Consider the following 21,542-nt stretch of genomic DNA (forward strand, 5'->3'; position numbering starts at 1 on the left):
CCAAAAAATAGAGGAGGAGGGGATACTCCCAAACTCATTCTATGAAGCTAACATCACCCTAATACCAAAACCAGGCAAAGACCCCACCAAAAAAGAAAACTACAGACCAATATCCCTGATGAACGTAGATGCAAAAATACTCAACAAAATATTAGCAAACCGAATTCAAAAATACATCAAAAGGATCATACACCATGACCAAGTGGGATTCATTCCAGGGATGCAAGGATGGTACAACATTCGAAAGTCCATCAACATCATCCACCACATCAGCAAAAAGAAAGACAAAAACCACATGATCATCTCCATAGATGCTGAAAAAGCATTTGACAAAGTTCAACATCCATTCATGTTAAAAACTCTCAGCAAAATGGGAATAGAGGGCAAGTACCTCAACATAATAAAGGCCATCTATGATAAACCCACAGCCAACATTATATTGAACAGCGAGAAGCTGAAAGCATTTCCTCTGAGATCGGGAACTAGACAGGGATGCCCACTCTCTCCACTGTTATTTAACATAGTACTGGAGGTCCTAGCCACGGCAATCAGACAAAACCAAGAAATACAAGGAATCCAGATTGGTAAAGAAGAAGTTAAACTGTCACTATTTGCAGATGACATGATACTGTACATAAAAAACCCTAAAGACTCCACCCCAAAACTACTAGAACTGATATCGGAATACAGCAAAGTTGCAGGATACAAAATCAACACACAGAAATCTGTGGCTTTCCTATATACTAACAATGAACCAACAGAGAGAGAAATCAGGAAAACAACTCCATTCAAAATTGCATCAAAAAAAATAAAATACCTAGGAATAAACCTAACCAAAGAAGTGAAAGACTTATACTCTGAAAACTACAAGTCACTCTTAAGAGAAATTAAAGGGGACACTAACAGATGGAAACTCATCCCATGCTCGTGGCTAGGAAGAATTAATATCGTTAAAATGGCCATCCTGCCCAAAGCAATATACAGATTTGATGCAATCCCTATGAAACTACCAGCAACATTCTTCAATGAACTGGAACAAATAATTCAAAAATTCATATGGAAACACCAAAGACCCCGAATAGCCAAAGCAATCCTGAGAAAGAAGAATAAAGTAGGGGGGATCTCACTCCCCAACTTCAAGCTCTACTATAAAGCCATAGTAATCAAGACAATTTGGTACTGGCACAAGAGCAGAGCCACAGACCAATGGAACAGACTAGAGAATCCAGACATTAACCCAGACATATATGGTCAATTAATATTTGATAAAGGAGCCATGGACATACAATGGCGAAATGACAGTCTCTTCAACAGGTGGTGCTGGCAAAACTGGACAGCTACATGTAGGAGAATGAAACTGGACCATTGTCTAACCCCATATACAAAAGTAAACTCAAAATGGATCAAAGACCTGAATGTAAGCCATGAAACCATTAAACTCCTGGAAGAAAACATAGGCGAAAACCTCTTAGACATAAACATGAGTGACCTCTTCTTGAACATATCTCCCCGGGCAAGGAAAACAACAGCAAAAATGAGTAAGTGGGACTATATTAAGCTGAAAAGCTTCTGTACAGCAAAAGACACCATCAATAGAACAAGAAGGATCCCTACAGTATGGGAGAATATATTTGAAAATGACACATCCGATAAAGGCTTGACGTCCAGAATATATAAGGAGCTCTCACGCCTCAACAAACAAAAAACAAATAACCCAATGAAAAAATGGGCAGAGGAACTGAACAGACAGTTCTCCAAAAAAGAAATACAGATGGCCAACAGACACATGAAAAGATGCTCCACATCGCTAATTATCAGAGAAATGCAAATTAAAACTACAATGAGGTATCACCTCACACCAGTAAGGATGGCTGCCATCCAAAAGACAAACAACAACAAATGTTGGTGAGGCTGTGGAGAAAGGGGAACCCTCCTACACTGCTGGTGGGAATGTAAGTTAGTTCAACCATTGTGGAAAGCAGTATGGAGGTACATCAAAATGCTCAAAACAGACTTACCATTTGACCCAGGAATTCCACTCCTAGGAATTTACCCTAAGAATGCAGCAATCAAGTTTGAGAAAGACAGATGCACCCCTATGTTTATTGCAGCACTATTTACAATAGCCAAGAATTGGAAGCAACCTAAATGTCCATCAATAGATGAATGGATAAAGAAGATGTGGTACATATACACAATGGAATACTACTCAGCCATAAGAAAAGGGAAAATCCAATCATTTGCAGCAACATGGATGGAGCTGGAGGGTATTATGCTCAGTGAAACAAGCCAAGCGGAGAAAGAGAAATACCAAATGATTTCACTTATCTGTGGAATATAAGAACAAAGGAAAAACTGAAGGAACAAAACAGCAGCAGAATCACAGAACTCAAGAATGGACTAACAGGTACCAAAGGGAAAGGGACTGGGGAGGATGGGTGGGTAGGGAGGGATAAGAGGGGGAGAAGTAGGGGGGTATTAAGATTAACATGCATGGGGGGGTAGGAGAAAAGGGAGGGCTGTACAACACAGAGAAGGCAAGTAGTGATTCTACAACATTTTGCTATGCTGATGGACAGTGACTGTAAAGGGGTTTATAGGGGAGACCTGGTATAGGGGAGAGCCTAGTAAACATAATATTCGTCATGTAAGTGTAGATAAGTGATAGCAAAAAAAAAAAAAAAAAAGGGCAGTTCCTGTGTGGTAACCTCCAACGAGTTCTACACAAGGGTATAAAGGGCATATAAAAGTGTAGGCAAAGGGTCTGTTTGTGTTTATACAGAGGATCAAAGCCTAATTGGGCTACCCCGAATATGAACTAAGATACGATATGAAAAAGAACTTCCAACATCTGCACCCTCTGGAAGACTCATGCCAGAAGATGATCATCAAAAAACCCCAACAAAGATCCACGCACTGCTACAGCTGTAGATGCACTCATCCCACCAGTTCCTGGACCTGCCATGGGAATGAGGAAGGAGATATCTAAGCTGGCCTGTGCATACAGTAAAACAACAAAATTGGACTGGATCTATACTGTTGGAACTCAACCAAGAATTTGGAGAAGTGCAAATTGTAGCGCTCCAAAGTCTTACAACTACAAACTATTTATTGTTAAAAGAACATATGGCATGTGAACAGTCCCCAGGAATGGGTTGTTTTAATTTGTCTGATTTCTCTCAGACTGTTCAAGTTCATTTGGACAATATCCACCATATCATAGATAAGTTTTCACAAATGCCTAAGGTGCCTAACTGGTTTTCTTGGTTTCACTGCAGATGGCTGGTAATTACAGATATGCTTTGGTTATGTAACTATACTCCTATTATGTTAATGTGTGTGTGCAATTTAAGTAGTAGCTTAAAACCTATACATGCTGAAGTTACTCTACAAGAAGATATATCAAAGAAATAATCAATCTTCCCATGTTTTCTTCCGCCTGCTACTTCTATAGCTTTTCTTCTTCCTTCCTAATTACAACCCTTAAATAGAATTCGTGCCTCATATCAAATTTACCGAGTATCATAATTCTTCCAAGTGGTAAAGATACCTCAAGACAAATGCTGGGCATAGAAGCCACAGGGCATAAATATGCAAAGAAGTAAAAAGCTAACTTTTTCAAACAATAAGGCTTCTCTCTCACTTACCAACTTCACATTTCCCTGTATGGCCCCGGAAGATGACTGGTTAGCCAGAGACGGGTAAGATTCCTCAAGGGAGGAACAACCTAAGACAGGCACAGTCGCAGGGGGGCCATCAGGTGAGAAATTGGGGATCAACAGAGGTGAGGCTTAGAACCTCACCCCCCCGTTCTGAGAGAAATCCTCTGCATACGTGGATGTTTTATTGCCCTGGTCTAGCTTGGATTAACACATAGTCTACAGGCACACACCTGATCATCTACATGTGCTCTCTTACAACACTAAACTATGTTTTCTACCTTTATCTTGTATCTACCTACCACTTCAGCATTTTATTAAAAATAATAATAATAAAGAGAGAAATGTGGTATCCACATATAAATCAAGTATAAAAACCAAATGAGTATTCATATTTGAACTGACTGTTTATAGTTCATAATGCATGAGCAAAACTGAAAGTTTCTGTGATGACTGCCCTTGTACTGTTCACTATGTAACTTATTCATTATGTAAGAATTTGTTCTACATGTAAAAACTTGTTTGTTATGCCTCAGAAGATTGGAGACTGACAAAAATTAGGCTTGGGGTGGAATAATGATTGTGCATTGAGCATTGACTCCCCTATACAGAATTTTATTGTCGTTAACAACCATTTGATCAATAAATATGAGAGATGCCCTCACAAAAAAAAAAAAAAAAAAAAAAAGGACAGACTTCCAATGGTAAAATAAATTAGTAACCGGGATGTAATGTATAGCATAAGGAATATAGTCAAGATATTGTAACAGCCTGGTAGGGTGATAGCTGGAACCTAGAATTATGTATATAAATGTTCTACCACTGTGTTGTACACTTGAAACTCATGTAATGTAATACTGTGTGTCAACTACCCTTCAATAAAAAATAATTATTAAAAAAAAAAAAAAAATGATTATTGGCATGGTTTGATTCAAATGATTACCTTTCTATATGTTTTCTGTTCTCCTTTTCTCTTGTACCTGCCTTTTTCTGGATTTAGTGAATATTTTTAATAATTCCATTTTATATCCTTTGTTGTATGTGGCTTATTAGCTACAACTCTTCATTATTTAGTGATTGCTTAATGATTTATAGTATATACCTTTAAGTTCGTGTAGTCTACTTTCAAGTGATATTATACCACCTCATGTATGTATAAGAACCTTACAATAAGGCATAGGTTTCCCCTGCTATCCAGAGTAGACTGTGCCTATGAAACCTTTTGTAAGCCAAAATGGCATAAAGCAAAGAATCAGTTACCATTTCTTAAAAGTGGAAATCACCTTCAGATTTCTTTTGGTTAAGTGAAAGCAGGTACTAATGTAGGTCTTTCATAAAACCAAAATGATGTAAAGCAAACTTTCAAGTAGTGGAGGAAACCTGGACTTCCATTTCCCCACTCCTGACCTTTGTGCTATTGCTGTCAAACCTTGTAGTTTTGCATATGTTATAACCCACATGTTACATTGTTGTTATTTTTGTTTTAACAGCCAATTATATCTAAAGAGAGCAAAATAATAAGGATAAAAAACATGCATTTATTGACATACTTATCATTTCCAAAGCTCTTCCTTTCTTTGTGGGTCTGAGTATGGTGAATTCGTTCAGCTTTTTTAAAGTCTGAAAAAAATGTTTATTTCCCTTTTGTCTTTGATACTTCTGTTGGATGTATAATTCTAGGTTGACGGTTTTCAGTACTTAAAAAATGTTGCTCCGCTGTCTCCTTAGTTGTATTTCCAACAAGAAATCTACCATCGTTCTTATTTTTGTTCCTTTACATGTAACATGTTTTCTTCCTCTGACTTTTTAAGATTTTTCTCATCGTCACTGGTTTTAAGCAGTCTGATCATGATGGGCCTTAATGTAGTTTTCTCTATGTTTCCCATGCCTGGGGCTTATTGAACTTCTTGGGATCTGTAGGTTTATAAGTTTTCATCAAATTTGGGAAAGTTCTGGTCATTATTTGTTCAAGTATTTTATCTGTACCACCCTCTGTGTCTTCATTTACAGACACTCCAAATACATACATATTAAGATATTTGAAGTTGTCCTACAGCTCTTTTTTAACTTTTTTTGTTTTTTATTTTTAAATTTTCTCTCTGTATTTCACTTTGGATAGTTCAATTATAGATCTCCAAATTCACCAGTCTTTCCTTCTGCAATGTCTAATCTGCCATTAATCCCATCCAATGTATTTTTCAAGTTGTACATTGTAGTTTTCAGTTCTGTACAGATGCAATTTATGTCTTTTGATATATTCCATGTCTCTACTTAACCTTCTGAACGTTTGAAATACTGTCATAACTGAGTGTTTTCCTCTGTCTGTTCAAACATCTACGTCAGGCAGTTCTGGGTTGGTTTCAATTATCTCTTCACTGTGGGTCTCATTTTCCTGCATCTTTGCATGCCTGGTTATTTTTGACTGAGTGCCAGACATTTTCATATTTTGTAAAGGTTCTTAAGCTTTGTTTCGGGATGCAACTTTTTGGAAACAGTTTGGTCCTTTCTCGTCTTGCTTTTAAGATTTGCTAGGGGGACCCGGTCAGTACTTAGTGTAGGGCTAAGTGTTTCCCACTACTCAAGTGAGACCCTTCTGGGTACTCTAGTCAGTGGTCCTGTAAATCTTGAAGTTTTCCAGTCTGGCTGTTGAGAACAGGCACTATTCCTGGCCTATGTGAATGCTGTACACTATTGCCTCTAATCTTTTCAGGTGGCTAATTCTCCAGCCTTGGTTAGTTTCCATACATATCTATGCTCATCAGTACTCAGCTGAGTACTTGAGGGGACCTTCTGTAATCCCCTGAGTTCTCTCTTCTCCAGCCCTCTGTCCTGTGAACTGTTGTTTCCCTGGACTCAAAGCTCTGTCTCCTGAGTTCAGGTAGTCCAGCGGTTCCCCCTCCTTGAACCACAGCCTGGGAACTCTCTCTGTTTCCAGTATGGTGGGACACAGGCAGTACTCACCTCACTTGCCTCCCACTTCTCAGGGATCACTGTTCTTTACTGCCTGCTGTCTACTGTCTTACAAACAGTTGTTTTATATATTTTGTTCATTTTGTGGTTGTTTTGGGTAAGAATCAATCTGGTTCCTGTTCCTTCATCTAGGTCAGAGGTTGAAGTATTCATGAGCAAGTTTCTTAACTTGTCTGAAGTTCTACTTTCTCATCTATAAGAAAAAAAGGACAAGAATACTTAGCTTATGGTTTTACCATGGGAATTAAATGAGACTAACATTTGTGCAGCACCTGGTACTTGGCAGATACTCAGCAAATATAGGGTCTTCCCCTATCTCTGCACCTGGTTTTTACTTCTTCCTGATCTGAGCTTGGATTATCAAACCTGATTCCTGGCTCAGCTTTAGATCAGGGTCTCTGATGATCAACCACAGCAGAGAATCCCTCATAGGCCATTCAGATTTAACTTGATCAGTTTCAGAAGCCTCTATCCAAAGACATGTAGGTACAAACCTTATCCTACTTTTATTAGACATACACCTTTTCTGAAGTCTCATCTAGTTCAACCTACAGGAATTGTCCATTATTTGTAGGATGAATGTCATTAGTTTTAGGTCAGTGATGTGGTGGACAGTATATAAGAGGACCAGTGCTATTTGTGACCCCATATTGATTTTGTGGGGGTTTCCTATTTCAACCTTTTACTTCTCCTTTTCTTTTTTCCTTAGATTTCTCAAAGAGCTACATGAAGGACAGATGAGTTTGCCAAGACTTAACTACTTCTCTCTCCTCTTGTCTTCTCTGTGGCAGTGTCTGGAGGCCGCAGCCGCCTGCACCTCATTGATCTCGGCAGCTGTGTGAAAGCTCTTAGCAAAAATCGGGAAGGAGGCTCTGGGCTGTGCCTCTCACTGTCGGCTCTGGGCAATGTCATCCTGGCACTTGTCAACGGCAGCAAACACATCCCATACAAGTAAGTGACTCTTCTACTCCGAGAATGGGATGAAGTAAGCATGGTGCCAGGGCTGGTGTAGGACTGTGGACCCAGTGACACCTGGGGACAGGTGTGTCACAGAGAGACAGCCTGGACCACATGGTTAGTTCAGTGCCAGAAACCAGCCTCTGCTTACAAGTGTGTAATGCATGATCTCCCAAACTCAATAGCTATGAAAATATTTAAGTTTACCACTATCCTACTTCAGGCTGCTCAGGTCAGAAATAATAAGTTATCTCAGCTGAGGTCTCCAATCACAACTGCCTTGGTAGATTATTGTCACCATTGTACAATTGCTTTGTAGTGAGGAGAGCAGGGGCAGCAGTTTGGCTTACCCTGTATTTAGGAGTAGGGATGCAAGATTTAACCAAAGTACAGGATACCTAGCTACACTTGTATTTGAACAAATCATTTCTTAGTATAAATATGCCCCCAGTATCACATAGGATCTATGGGCTTCCTATAGTTTATCTGGTAACCCTACTCAGGAGAGTTTACAAAGCTTGGGGAATTATCACCCACCATCGCACGCGAATGTTATTATCCTTCCAAGATCCTTTCCCTCTTCTCCAAGAAGATGAAGCTAGAGCTGCTCCTGTGTCTGTACTAGCCAAAGACTTGCCATGTCATCTGCGCCCATGAGCGGCCCAGCCCTGGAGCCACCACTCAGCACCATCCCCGTGGCTCAGCTCTGCCGTTGGCTGTGATGTGGTGGCGGGGGGGCTGGGGCTGGTGGGGGTCCGCTGCTTGTTCAGGCCCCTGCCAGGGTCCAGCTGCTCCTCTCACCAGCTGTCTGAACTGTCACTCATCACAGGCTGAGGGTTATAGCCATGTATCTTATGCACATCACAAGACTGTGAGAGTGATATGTGTGTGAAGGTTTTTTATAAAAATTATAACCCTATAGCCAATAACCAATAATGATAATCTGGTTGAGCCTATCATCATCTGTTTAAATGGACTTAATACCTACCTTACAGAGCTGCCATGAGGATTAAGCAAATATACATGGAGTCATTTTTCTAAATCTGTAAATCATACAACTATGTTACTGTTGTGTGGGACGTCAGACAGCTCATCCTATGAAAACCAAGATCCAGGATGAGTCCTGAGCTCACCTCTCCTCTGCCCTGAACTGATGCCAGCATTGATTTTATTTTTTCACCAGGAGGACCAGTACTGGACTCACTTTAGGAATTTAAATGGCGATTATAATCTTGTCTCTCTCAAGTCTTAAAAGTTGGAATCCTAGTTGGCTAAACCCCAAAATGGTTTTTCTAGCCCCTGTGAAGACCATTTTCTATGAAGAAAAAATGTCAAGTTGAAGGTTTATAAAATTTAATTCAGCATCATTGCTGTAGTTGCATAAACTCAACTTGTGATTATAAAAAGGAAGGAAGGAAGGGAGGCAGGAAGGAAGAAGACAAGGAAAAAGGGAGGGAGGGAGGGAGGGAAAAGAAAAAAGAAAGGCCTGATGGGACTGTCAGGGAGGGAGGCCTCAGAAAGGAAGTGAAGAGTGATTGGCCGGGGTCCCTGTCTGTACAGAGGGAAGCATGTCTATTAATGCGATAACTGGATAGATCATCATGTAGATAAAATTCCAGATACCACTTTATGAGGTCCCTGATTATGTGTCTACATGTCTCACATTTTTCTGCAGAGTGACACCCTTTTATGATTTCAATAAATGTTTGTTGGGTTGATGATGGGAGGGAGGGACGTAAGCATATAGAATTAACTTAGATAAAGTAAGTTCCTTTTGGTTAGAGTTGGGTCTTATTATAAGCATATAGGGAAACATTAAGAATTGTTCTTAGTGATCATTCAAGTTCTCATGTTAGATGAAACATATTTCTCATCAGCTAGACATAAAGACCAGCCACCTGCCCATTGGGAGGGCTGACAGAGGGTGAAACTCCACCCACCATTCTCTGCAGACACTGTGAGTTTCAGTTCTAGAGTCTTCTTCCTGACTTTCTGGCTCTGAGGAGTGATGATAGGAATGTTTCTATGTCTTAAGTAGGCCCTGATTTAAATGTGGCATCTGTGCAAGACTCAGGCAGAGTTGTCTCTACCATCAGGAACCTCCTGGAGGGTCTTGCAGGCCACCTGTGGCTCAGTACCAGGAGCCATGGTGGTCTGGCCATCAGCCAGCTCTGTCCTCCCCAAAACATTCACTTGCCGTGCACCTGTGTAGTCCCAAGGCCTGTCGTTGTGTATAAGTTTTAAAAGACCTGTGCTGTAATATTGTCTCAGATGTTCAGTCACAGCATAGATTCAATATTTGGTATCTGCAAATCACATTTGCAAAGTGATTGATTCACTAGAAACTGTCCTCTTTTGAGGTACAGGAAGATAAGGCAAAGATTTACCCCAATTGCCCAGCTAGTTGGTGGCAGCATCAAACTGCATCACTTTTCAGGGCTGCGGAGCTCTTGCCAGTTGTGTGCCCACGTTGCCAATCCGCTCCCCCAACCTCATCAAGCTCCGTAACTATTTGCTGTCTTCGTTCTGCACAGCATGGGGTCCTTGGCACAGTAGGAGGGCCCAGATTTCTTTTACCAATTCATTCAGCACACTGAAGCTGCATTAAGCAGCATTTTGTTAGCATACTAAACACCTTTCACTGTCAGACCTTGTCTTTGCAATAGGTTCCTTAGAGAGGGGGGTTTCCTGTCCTTGCACATCCTCTTATTCCTGCTCACTTACAGGAAAATACAGAAAACCAAACTCCACATTTGTTACCCTCCCTGAACCTCCCAAACACACAAAACCCCACTACCTCCTCATTTGTCACCCTGGACAACTCTGTGCTTGGAACCTGCATTACTTGTGTTTGCTTCTGGGAAATTAAGTGGAATGTGCTCAGAGGGGAAAGAGCCTGCCCTCATTTCTCTTCGTCATTGTGCCAGACTATCTGTCATGTAAGCAAGCGGGAAAGTGAGTTTGGATTCATTACCCGTCCTAGGCGTTCCCATGGGCACCCTCCTTGTGCCCTGAACGGTTTTGACTTTGCAAATGATATTGCCTTTGGAGATGACAGACACAGGCACGCAACAGGGTCCCAGCCTCAGCCGTTACACAGCACAGGCTTGGCAGCCAACCTAAGAGCCATAAATCCTCCTAAATGGTGACACCATTCAGAAAAGCATGCAGGACAGGTGGGGCGACCACCAAGGGCTCCAGCCCCCTACTCACTTCTGCATTGACGGAGTGCAAAAATTACTGTCTTATTTTGGGGAACTTCTTGTCTGGGGAAATCTGTTGTAGTCCTGGGCATTTGACAATGCATTCACACATCTTCTTCCATTTCTCATTAAAGGAATTTGCTGCTCCTCACCACTCGTGGGGCACCAAGGTAATAGGTGCCTCCCCATTTGGTAGATAAGAAAAAACAGGCAGAGGCACTGAATGACTTCCCATGCCGAAGGCCAGTGCTGCAGGCACAACTGGAGCTGGCCCCCAGAAGGACCCAGCCATGTGAACTCAGCTGCAGCTGAGGAGCTAGCATGGCCTAGCTGATCTGCAGGCCTGCAGTCTTTTCAGAGTTGGAAATTCCAACCATTACCCAGTTCTCTCAAAATAGAATTTTTCGTCCCTTTTCGATGTTGTCATGTAGGGATTACAAACCCTTAGGAAGCATGCCCTTCAGACAGTGATACATCAAGCCCTGAAGTATTTACCTTCAGTTACAACTGTTACTCCATTTGGATTTGGAGAAATAATTACTTTAACAGGTCAAACGATCTCTTTGCTTATTTGCCGACAAGATGCTTGTACTCTGTTTCTAAACAACAGATATTTTATATGTCTTGGCTTCCATTTAACAGGAGGCCCTGGAAAATCACTCTGTGACCCTCTGATATTGTGTCGGAGACTCTTCCTAACTCAGCTTGAAACATGTCTCTGCAAATCACCGGTGGAGTGGTGCTCCATGCCTGTCTTTCCCAGATTTGGGCTGTGGCTCGGACCAAGGCCAGTCCTTGTTTGCTCAAATCAGTCCCTGCCGTGCTCTGGAGCTCAGACAGCATGCTGACCTCCTGGTTCTCTCCTCCCTGTGGGAGACCCACTGGGAGAAGCAGGCGCTGCCAGAGGATCTGTTCTCAGGAGCTTCAGGTGCACAGACACCACCCCTTGCAGGCCCACGGGCAGAAGCCTCTATTCCACAAGACTGAGAAGGAGCCCACCACCAGGAGCTGGAACAGGAGCGCTTTTTCCTCCTAAGGCCCTGGTGAGGAGTCAGGAACCAAAGACGTTTTTAAGAGTATAGCAGCATCAGAGCATAAGCCACTCATTCCATCTGGCGAGTAGCTCTGGAAACTCAAGTCGGTGACTTGTGGAGAAGTGACATTTTATAAGTAGAGGCTGTTTTTAAAAAATATTAACACCTCTTCTCATCCATGTGGAGCTGTGGTGCCAGGTCTGCAGACAGTATGCAAGGCAGCAAGCCTGAAATGCCCAAGGCCTTTCCAAGACTTGCATCTCTGAGGAGTGCAGATAGATATTCCTTCTCCTTGCTTTGAGAAATACTTTCTCCTAGTGGTCATTTGCATCATCTCTGCTTTCCCAGAACTGGAGACGTGCTCCATGTCTGGGAACCTAGGGAAAGGAGCTAATGATTGATGTTAGGTCCAATATTCAGTTTCCCTGATTCACATAGGGGATGAAAGGTTTGTTCCTCTGGACTTGAATGTATATTTCATTTACACTTAATATGGAAGTAAACAGATATTTTCCAGGAAGAATGCAAAGCACTGTCAACTTTCCAGATTTGCTTAGGATAGCATGTAATGGAGAGACATTCTGTGTAACCTTTGTGGGGGGTGGTGAGAAAGAGAGATGAGAGACACACATATTTAGCAGCCTTTAAACATACATTAATGCTGTGTTATCTCCTCCTGATTTACAGGGAGAACACCAATTTAGAACTATTTGCACAAACTCCAGATCCCCGTTTATAGCATTCCCTGTTTAGAAATAAACCAAAGTCTCAGGTTGCCAGGCAACTGTAGCACTGATAGTTCTTAGTAATCCTGCTTCAAAAATATTCACTTTGGTACGTTCGTTTTAATGATAATTAGGCTGCAGAAGAGTAAGTTCAGAAAGTCACCAGGACATGTAAGTCCCCCTTTTGTGAGATTTTAGCATTCTTACTTTCTTCTATTCTTCCTTCCTTGCTTATTTGCCTCCCTGGCTAGTGGTTTCTTCATATTAGTTACGGAAATTTCTGGAGATTGATATTATTTTCTTAAGAGTTGAGATAGCAACTACCAATAAATGAACTCTGCCAGGTTTATTCCAGAACCATCTGAGTCACTCAGGGAGAAGTGTGGCTGTCTGGACACCAGCTGGGGCCACAAGCCTGGGTGCAAGTGCTGGCCGTTTTACCGCTGGTCTGACTCACAAACTCCATACCATCATCCTGCTTATTCATAAAAGAACCACTTGCTGCCCCCTCACCAAACCGGGCGCAGATTATCAGGCCCCCACTTCAGTCCTCATCTCTTGGTAGCAAACTGCACTGCGTATTTTTCTTTGTCCACATGGCTGGTCCCCCTTGGGTGGTGGGCCATGTGGTTTGAGGACTGGGTAGAAATCCAGAGGTATCTTCAGTTCTCTTGGCTTTTCAAGAGGTTTTCTTCTTTTATGGCCAATTTCTGAGATTACCAATGAAACTCTTTTCTCTCCAGATTCTTAGCCAATTGGCAAATAGGTACAAAAGTATGGCTGGGAATCAAAACCCTCTATCTGCCTAATCCTAGCAGAGGGCAAGGATGTCTCCTGTCTTTCACGAGCACAGACCCCAGGACTCGAGTGGGTAGAATCAGGTCAGCAGAGCAGTGGGAACTGTGGGTGCTTCCACGGTTGGCAGGTTAGACAGGCAACTAGTAACTGGCACTTGTGAAGTCTTACCCAGGCAGCCATATGGCTCAAATGGAGAAGACAACATGTGTGACTTGCAGGGAGACAGACAGAGGGATGGACAGACAGCATTGGGCTGTACCTGCCCAGGGTCATGTTTATCAGCCTCACCAGTCAGACCTCTTTCCTGCTCTGGGAACAAGTGAATAAAAGGGCAGACAGAAAGGTGGAAACTTTTTTTCCTCAGTCTTTCCAAGGGGATAGAATTTCCTAATTCATACGTACTTGCTGGGTCATAGGCAGAAGGAGAAAATAGTTTCCAGTGCTTATTTTCTGGTTTTTCAGTTACATTCCAAGTAGTTAGCATGGTGCATGCATGAGCTCCAAAAAGGCACTATTTCACATGTGGGCAGAATGATAGAAGCTCATAGTCATTGTTCTCTTACTAGGCATCAGGGACTGTTTGAAATGCTTTACAGGTGTTCTGCCCACAGCCTATGACATAGGCACTGTTATCATGCTGGTATTACAGACGGGAAAACCGAGACTAGAGAGGTAGGTGACATGTCCGCAGTGGCACAGCCTGCTGGGGACAGAGCTCCTTCACTGTACTCCCTAACATGTGGTGTCTGGGATGCTCTGGTGCTCAATCTGTGTTTGTTGAAATAACAAAGGAGGTCAGGCAGTGGATCAAAGGTATTGGCAAAGCTTAAGTCCGTGTAGCTGGTTGTCAGTGAAAGCGGAGTTCCAAGGGGTGGGGCCAGCTGTGCGCTCAGGTCACTGTGCTGGGCTCAGATGGCTCAGCCGGGACTGACCGCAGAGACCTTGGCAGTAAGGAAGGTGGCATGGGAGATCAGGTCGGGGGGATGGCTGCCTCATCAGAGCCTAAGCTTCATACCAGGGCTGAGTCAGAAATACCAAATAGGAATGTTTAAAAGGAGACACCTCTCACTCAGAACCTGTGTGCGGGGCCCCAGTCGGGGTTCCAAAGGGAAGGCTCAGGCCAGCCTCCTTAAACAGCTCTCACTGGAGCCTGAGGCCCGTATTCTGGGCACCACCAGCAGATGATCTCAGCAAATCTCACGAGTCTCTTTTTTTCTAAACTTCTGTAGTCTTTCTCATGTGAGGTCCTGCAAGTTTGTAGAGACAGGTTCCCCGCCCCACAGAGGGAAAGCTGCAGGATTCTGTGCTGTTATCTCAGGCCACAGGGCCCCCAGGAAGTCCCCCTTCTGGTGGCCGTTTCGCATAGGGAGCCCTGTGCCCTGGGCCGCCGGCTGCTGATGGATGCAGGTCGCTGTTCTCCACCTTGGGCAGGGCCTAGAAGGTGGCTGAGGCATTCCTGAGTGAGGAGATTCCTGTCTGAACAGCAGAGGTGATCAGCCGGTTGTGCTTGATGTCATGCTGAGTCCAAGAAAGGCAGAGCAGGGAGAGGAGAGGAGAGGGTGGCAGGGCCCCCACAGCACCTGGCTGATGATGGGAGCTGTGGGGCTTCCACTGCTGGCAGATTAGGCAGGCAACTAGTGACCGGCACTTGTGAAGTCTCTCCAGGCTGGGCTCCTGAAGAAGTATGTGTCCTCACCTATCTGTGGTTCCTGAAGGAGACGGGTGGGACCAGAGGCCAGGGAGACACATGGTCCCCGCTGCCCGCCTCCTCTCCAGGCCCCTCCGAGTGTGTCCCATTTCTCCATCGGCTAAAACAGAGTCCTCCTCCTTTGCCTCTTCTCTACCCTCAGACACAGTGTAGGTACCACTGGGGCAATGCCTGTGATTGCCCCTTTAGGAAGGCCTTCAAAGGCAACATTCTGTTTTAATAGATTTCAAACTTTTATAACCCGAATTCATCTGGCACTCTTATATCTCCCCCACCTCACCCCCAGTTTTATTGAGGTATAATTGACATATAACATTATATTAGTTTAAGGTGAGCATTATGATTTGATATATGCATATATTGCAAAATGATCACCACAGTAAGTTTAGTTAACATTTACCACTTCACATAGTTATAATTTTTTTGTGTGATGAAAATTTTGAGATCTACTCTCTCCGTAACTTTCAAATATACAATTTGAAAGTTTTATTAACTATAAAGTATGAAAGAGTTAACTATAAAGTATTGTTAACTATAGTCACCACTTTGTACATCACCCCCATGATTTATATAATTTAAAACTGAAAGTTTTTACCTTTTGACCCCTTCACCCATCTTACCCAACCCTCCACCTCCCATCTCTGGCAACCACTGTTCTGTTCTCCATATCCGAGTTCAGGTTTTTAGATTATATGTATAAGTAAGATCATACAACATCTGTCTTTCTCTGTCTTATCTTATTCACTTAGCATAGTGCCCTCAAGGCCCATCCGTGTTGTTCCAAATGGCAGGATATCCTTTTTTCATGGCTGAACAGTATTCCATTGTGTGTATGTGTGTGTATATACACACACACATGCACACACACTACATTTTCATTGTTCTATTCGTCTGTTGATGGACACTTGGCACCATCACCTTTTTATCCATTCTTTGATTTTAAAAGTGTACATCTCTTTGTAATTATCTTTTGTTAAAATGGAAACTTCATGCATTTATTCAACAAGAGTTCATATGCCTAAAAACAGAGAGAGAAGACTACTGCCTGATTCAGACATTTAATTTAGAGGGTCCAACACTAAGTCTTCTGCACAAGGAGAGGAGTAACAGATGAAGTGAACGGCTTCCCCTACAGCTCCCCTTAGTGAGCCCATCGGGCTGGGCCAGGGGTCCAAGGCCACTGCACCCCCGGGGGCATCTGTGTGCCCTACTGACCAGTGTGCCATTCAGATATTTAAAGATACAAGTTTTTCATATAGTAAGGCCTTTAAATGCCAGCCAAGTACCTGTGTACTCAGACAGTGATGTGTTCCGACACAGAAGTAAAATGTGACCGTGTTGGATTTCCTGACACTGTATTCCAAGGAGATTGTTCCAGTCTAACCTTGGTGATACAAATTTCACCTTACACTTCAGATTCTAAGTGATACATAGAGCTGAATTCCATTATTCATGGAGCCCAGTGCTGTTCTGATCAGCAAGGCGGATGCTAGCCCAAAGGGCCTGGCTAAGGAGCTGAAGGGACTGATTTTGTTTCAAGTCTGATGGAAGCTACCAAACATATACAGGAATTAATTTGAGAAATACATGGCCTAATATCTGTAAGTTCTTTTACCCATTTATTTATTCACAAATATTTATTAGCCCCTTGCATTATGCAAGGACTAGGCATAGCAGAGAAAAGCCCAGATGGTCTCCACTCTTGGACAATCTGTGGGGTGACTCAGACCGAAACAACCAAGCCCAGTACCTGAGAAGGGGTGAACAGCCGTGCTCCACCACCATGGAACGAAGGGCCCAAGTAAGGCTGAGGGAAGCAGAAAGACTGTAGTAAAGGCTTTCTGGGCACAGGCGGGGATTCTGAACCCTCTCCTCATCTATGCCACTCATTCTCTCCATCCTCACTCATCTGTGTTTTTCAGTTTCCTGCAGTCCATCCTGGAAATGCCAGAGCCGTGCACAGCTGCCCTGTCATTTGCTGTAATCATGTGACTACTGCCTGACACAAATCATGATAGACTACTAAGCCAAATGCAAGACTCCAAACCCATAGCTAATTGTTATCTTTAATGATAACTAATCATCATATCACCAGCCATGTTGCTACCAGAGGAAAACAGCCAAAAGGGGAGGATCCTGGGTTAGTCCGGAGCCCATGCACAAGAGCTCAGATGCCCTTGGGCACCCATAGGGCTCCGTGATTACTCAAGGATAGCTTGATTGCCAAAGGGGGAGGATCCTGGGTTAGTCCAGAGCCCATGCACAAGAGCTCAGATGCCCTTGGGCACCCATAGGGCTCCGTGATTACTCAAGGATAGCTTGATTTAGAACAATTAGGCATTAGAAGGGATGGAGCATACAAATGAGTTGGGGCCTCATTCATTAAGAAACTGTCTTGAACATTAATAGAGCCTCAGAGTACCCAACCATAAATTCTCACCTGTTTCACAACTGGTTCAGGCTCAATTGAGCATTAATAGTTTTTTTTTGTCTATGCAAATGAAGTGATAATTTATTTCATGTATAATTGAACAATTTTCAAATAGTTGTATTCATGGAGCAGTTAAGTTGTACCAAATTGTCTAATGTACCAGTAATTCATTAAGACAGTTAAATTTCATGTGGATATCATAGAGAACTGAAGAGGGAGAGAGATAGTAAATGTGTTACTAGTTTGCATGGTAGACTTGAAGAGACTTTATGATAGTCATTAGGGACAACCACCGCAATCACTATTTCTCTTGGTTTGTCCTTATTGCTCTTACCCCATTCCACACCAGTGTCCTGTAGGATAGGGTAGAGTTCAAACCCTTCTGTAGCCTGTGAAGCTCTTCATAATTTGAGCCATGCTCTCCTTTCTGATCACAGAAATGGTGTCCAGTCTCCTACTGAACCCCACAGGCCCTCTCATGGCCCAAGCTTTGTGGATGCTGTTGCTCATGCTCACAATGGCCTTGTTCACCATTCATTCGATGAATAGTCATCAAGAATGGCTATATTTTAATTCTGCCCTGTGTCTCCTCCATTTAGTGAGTTTCTGCCTATTTCTCTTACATGTTTTTCAATTGTGAAATGTGCCATATCATATATACAGGTGTAGAAATGTATCTGTCCAGTCTATATGATAAAAAATCAAATATCTATGTGTGCCTGCCACCCACGTTAGGAAGCGGAATGTTTCAATGCCTTAGAAGACCCCTGGGCACCTTCTGTGATTGCCATGCCCTCCCACCTTTCTCAGAGGTCACCACTGTGCTGAGTTTTGTGTTTATAACCCCCTGCTTGCCTTACAGGTTATACCACCTGAATTTGTGTCCCTAAAAAAAAAAAAACATAATTTCATCTGTTTTTGAATTTTACATAAGTGGAATCATATTCTCTTCCTGGTTCTTCTATAACACTGATATTGTGTTTGAATTATTTGTTACATACTTGTCTCTTACCGTGTAAGCTCATCAAGATAATAATAGAGTCTTTTTCTTCAGGTTCCTTATTATTTTTGCATTAATTTAAATTAAATCAACCTTACCTAAACCTTAACTCCTCATTAGCAGATATGAGTCAGACATCTGCTTTTAAGGTTTTGGTCACCTGCCTCACTACCAGGAGGCCACCTTTGGGCCACCAGACTTGTTCTATAGCCATCAGAACCTCATTCTCAACTCATCCAAAGTATCTTTTTGTGTAATTGTCAGCTCTTGGGGGTGTGGAAAACCACTGAAGTTATGGCCCTATATCCTAAATCAAATATATTCTCTTTATCAAGTTGTTTTGACAAATTCTCAAGCATCTATCATGTATAAAGTACTATTCTAAGCATTAGAGTTGATGCACAGAGCGTACAGACCAGAAGGACAGGAAAAACCAGGACACAAATGAGAGTGGGGGACATAAGGCAGCCAAGTCACGTCACGAAGTGCATTCAAGGGAGAGTGAGACGTTGCAGGGGCTGGTCTGTCAGTGCCTGTGTCTTCTGTGGCACTAATAAATAACAGTAATAAATACAGGATACAATATAGATTCCTAATTACCACTACAGCTTTCCAAATGGCTAGAATTTGGTAGGAGCAAATATATCTTAGAGTTCATCTAAGAGGTAGAGTTGCTCCAGCTGCCTCTTTGTAAGGATCATTTATTGCATGACTTTGAGTTGCAGCCCTAAGGATCTACGTTTAGGGAAGCTCCAGGAATGCATGAGAACTCGAAGGAAAGGCTGCCCCGTGGCTAGTTAGTATCCCCAGATACAGGACTGGCAGCTCATCTTGACACAATGATGAATTTAGAACTACACCTGGAAGACGGTGTGCCCTGGGGCCAAGAGGACAGTTAGGCCTTGTGTGGCTGTGGCTTCATCAGCTCTTGTGATTAGCCTTTTGCAGTGAGATGCAGTCTTTCCTGTTTAAAGACCAGGAAGGTGCTTGCCAGCCCTTCCTACTTCTGGTGAATTCAGCCTCTGCCCTCTTGAGGGAAATAGACGGATCCACAGCCCAGAGCCCTCCCCACGGGGGCAGCCCAGTTCTGAAAAATCAAGCCTCCCTGCTTGATTTCTTAACTGGAATAAGGAAACCCTTCTCGGCCCCTGTTGACAATTTCCTTTGGAAAAGGAGAAAAGCCACCTTTAAAAACTGTATGATTTGACCTTTCCAAAAGCCAAAACCTTTTCCTCACCAAAGTTATTCATTTGAGCCTGTACTTTGTAAAGGAAGAGGACTGAGTGATTATTCCTCTAAAAGCCTTTCAGATGGAGCCAGAATAACCCTTTTGGCATTAAGCCCTCTGTTCAAGGACCCACTTAAGGGCCCATTTCACACGGTCTTGGAACCATGGGTATTGTGCAAAAGCAATTTATGAGTATTGTTAGGTACAAGTCCACGTCTATACAATACAAATACTCTCTTTTAATCTTCAGCTCAAACTTAGAGGCAGATTCTATTGTTTTTCCCATTTTATAGATGAAGACACTAAGACACAGAAAGGTCAGGCACAGCGCCTGCTGTCACATGTACAGTAACTGGAAAGCTGAGACCGGAACTCAGGTCGTGGGGCTCCAGAGCCTGCCCTTTCAGTCACCATGCTATGCCCTGGGACTTGGTGCAGGGACAGCCCAAAGAATCCAGCCAGGAGGTGCAGGGCTGAAGCCCAGCTTCTCACTTGCCCTCTGTGGGACATGACCTCCAGGCTCCACCTGTGAAATGCAGAGGAGATGAGAGGTTTGTTTTAAGGAATGAATGGAAGAATGCCAGGGAAAGCATCTGGTGCCCAAAGAGGTGTCACAGAGATGACGTTGACCATGATCTGCCAAGTCTCTTCCAGAATTGATATCATGCCTTTGGTATACAGTACAGACCCCCACGCAAGGAGTCCAGACTTAGAACTTGACTGTGACCTCCTAGCTCAGTTGCATAGAATGTGGTACCAAAGAATCCAAGTTTGTGAGCCGTTCTCCCTGGTGGCCTCTTGGTTATTGGGTTCTCAGGCCCATAGCCTGCATCTCATGACACATGAAAACACAGTCTGTGGGTACACTCTCCAGGGGTAGCTAGACTTTTCTCAGGCTGTCCCCATATTAAACCCACTGTCCTCTGTCCTGTTCCTCCAGGACCAAAGAGATGTGAGTGAGCTCTAACCAGTTAGAGAGGAGGTGAAACACCTGTGTGCCATAGCCTGCATCCAGACAGAGGGCCGGGTGTGTCCCTGCGGAGTCCAGCCTGGCTCTGGGTTCTCTGCCCTGTGCCCACGCCAGGCTGGCTTCATCACTTCCGCTGTGCATTTTCTGTACAGATGTTTGCTTTCCGTTGCACTAATTCTGCTCTTTATGATTCCCTTCTGCTTCCTTTTGGTTTACTTACTTTTCTTTATCTCCTGTCAGAAGGTGGCTACTTAGCTTAACAATTTGCACCCTTTCTTGTTCTATAATAAAAGCACTTAATTCTACACATTACCCACTAAGTATTGCTTCACCTGGATCCTTAAGTTTTGATAATGACAATTCTTTTCACCATCATTCTTTCAAAACAGTTTCTATTTTCCATTGTAATTACTCTTTCAGTCGGTGGGTTCCTAGGAAGTAGTTACTAGTTTCCCAGGAAGTTGTTTGCAAGCTCCTTTGGAGGCTTGCTCTGCTAGGGCAGGTCAGAGCACCTAGGGCTATTTGACCCCTGTTAGAGGAAGCCCTTTCGGGGCCTCCGTCCATACCCCAGGAGGGCTTCCCACCTGCCTGAACACAAATTATTCGTGGTCCTATGGGACAGCCTCCCCCCTTCTTCACCCTGCCACCCCCCCTCTCTCTCATGCGCCCGCGCTGTCTCCTCTCTTTCTTCCTGTCTGCTATTTCCTCTGCAGATTTTACCTCCCTGAGCCTCCCCACATTCTGAGCTTTGTCTCCTCATCTCAGCAGGGTGACTGCCCAGCTATTTGAGGCCCCTTGTGTTCTGTGGCCTGCAAACCGCCCTCCAGGCAGTCAGCGGGGCCACTGGAGGCTCGCCTCA

General features: G+C 43.3%; 1 protein-coding gene across 3 annotated transcripts in view; it reads left to right on the forward strand.

Moving 5' to 3' along the window:
- The window catches only part of KIF26B (kinesin family member 26B), a 453,264-nt gene that overhangs the window by 404,129 nt on the left and 27,593 nt on the right, over positions 1-21,542 (forward strand). For all 3 annotated transcript variants that reach the window (XM_057507852.1, XM_057507851.1, XM_057507853.1), the window contains one exon: positions 7,421-7,580. In XM_057507852.1, coding sequence (XP_057363835.1) covers positions 7,421-7,580 — 160 coding nt within the window. The remainder of the gene's footprint in view (positions 1-7,420; positions 7,581-21,542) is intronic.

The sequence above is a fragment of the Manis pentadactyla genome, chromosome 9 (genome assembly GCF_030020395.1).
Source record: "Manis pentadactyla isolate mManPen7 chromosome 9, mManPen7.hap1, whole genome shotgun sequence".
NCBI classification, from domain to species: Eukaryota; Metazoa; Chordata; class Mammalia; order Pholidota; family Manidae; genus Manis; species Manis pentadactyla.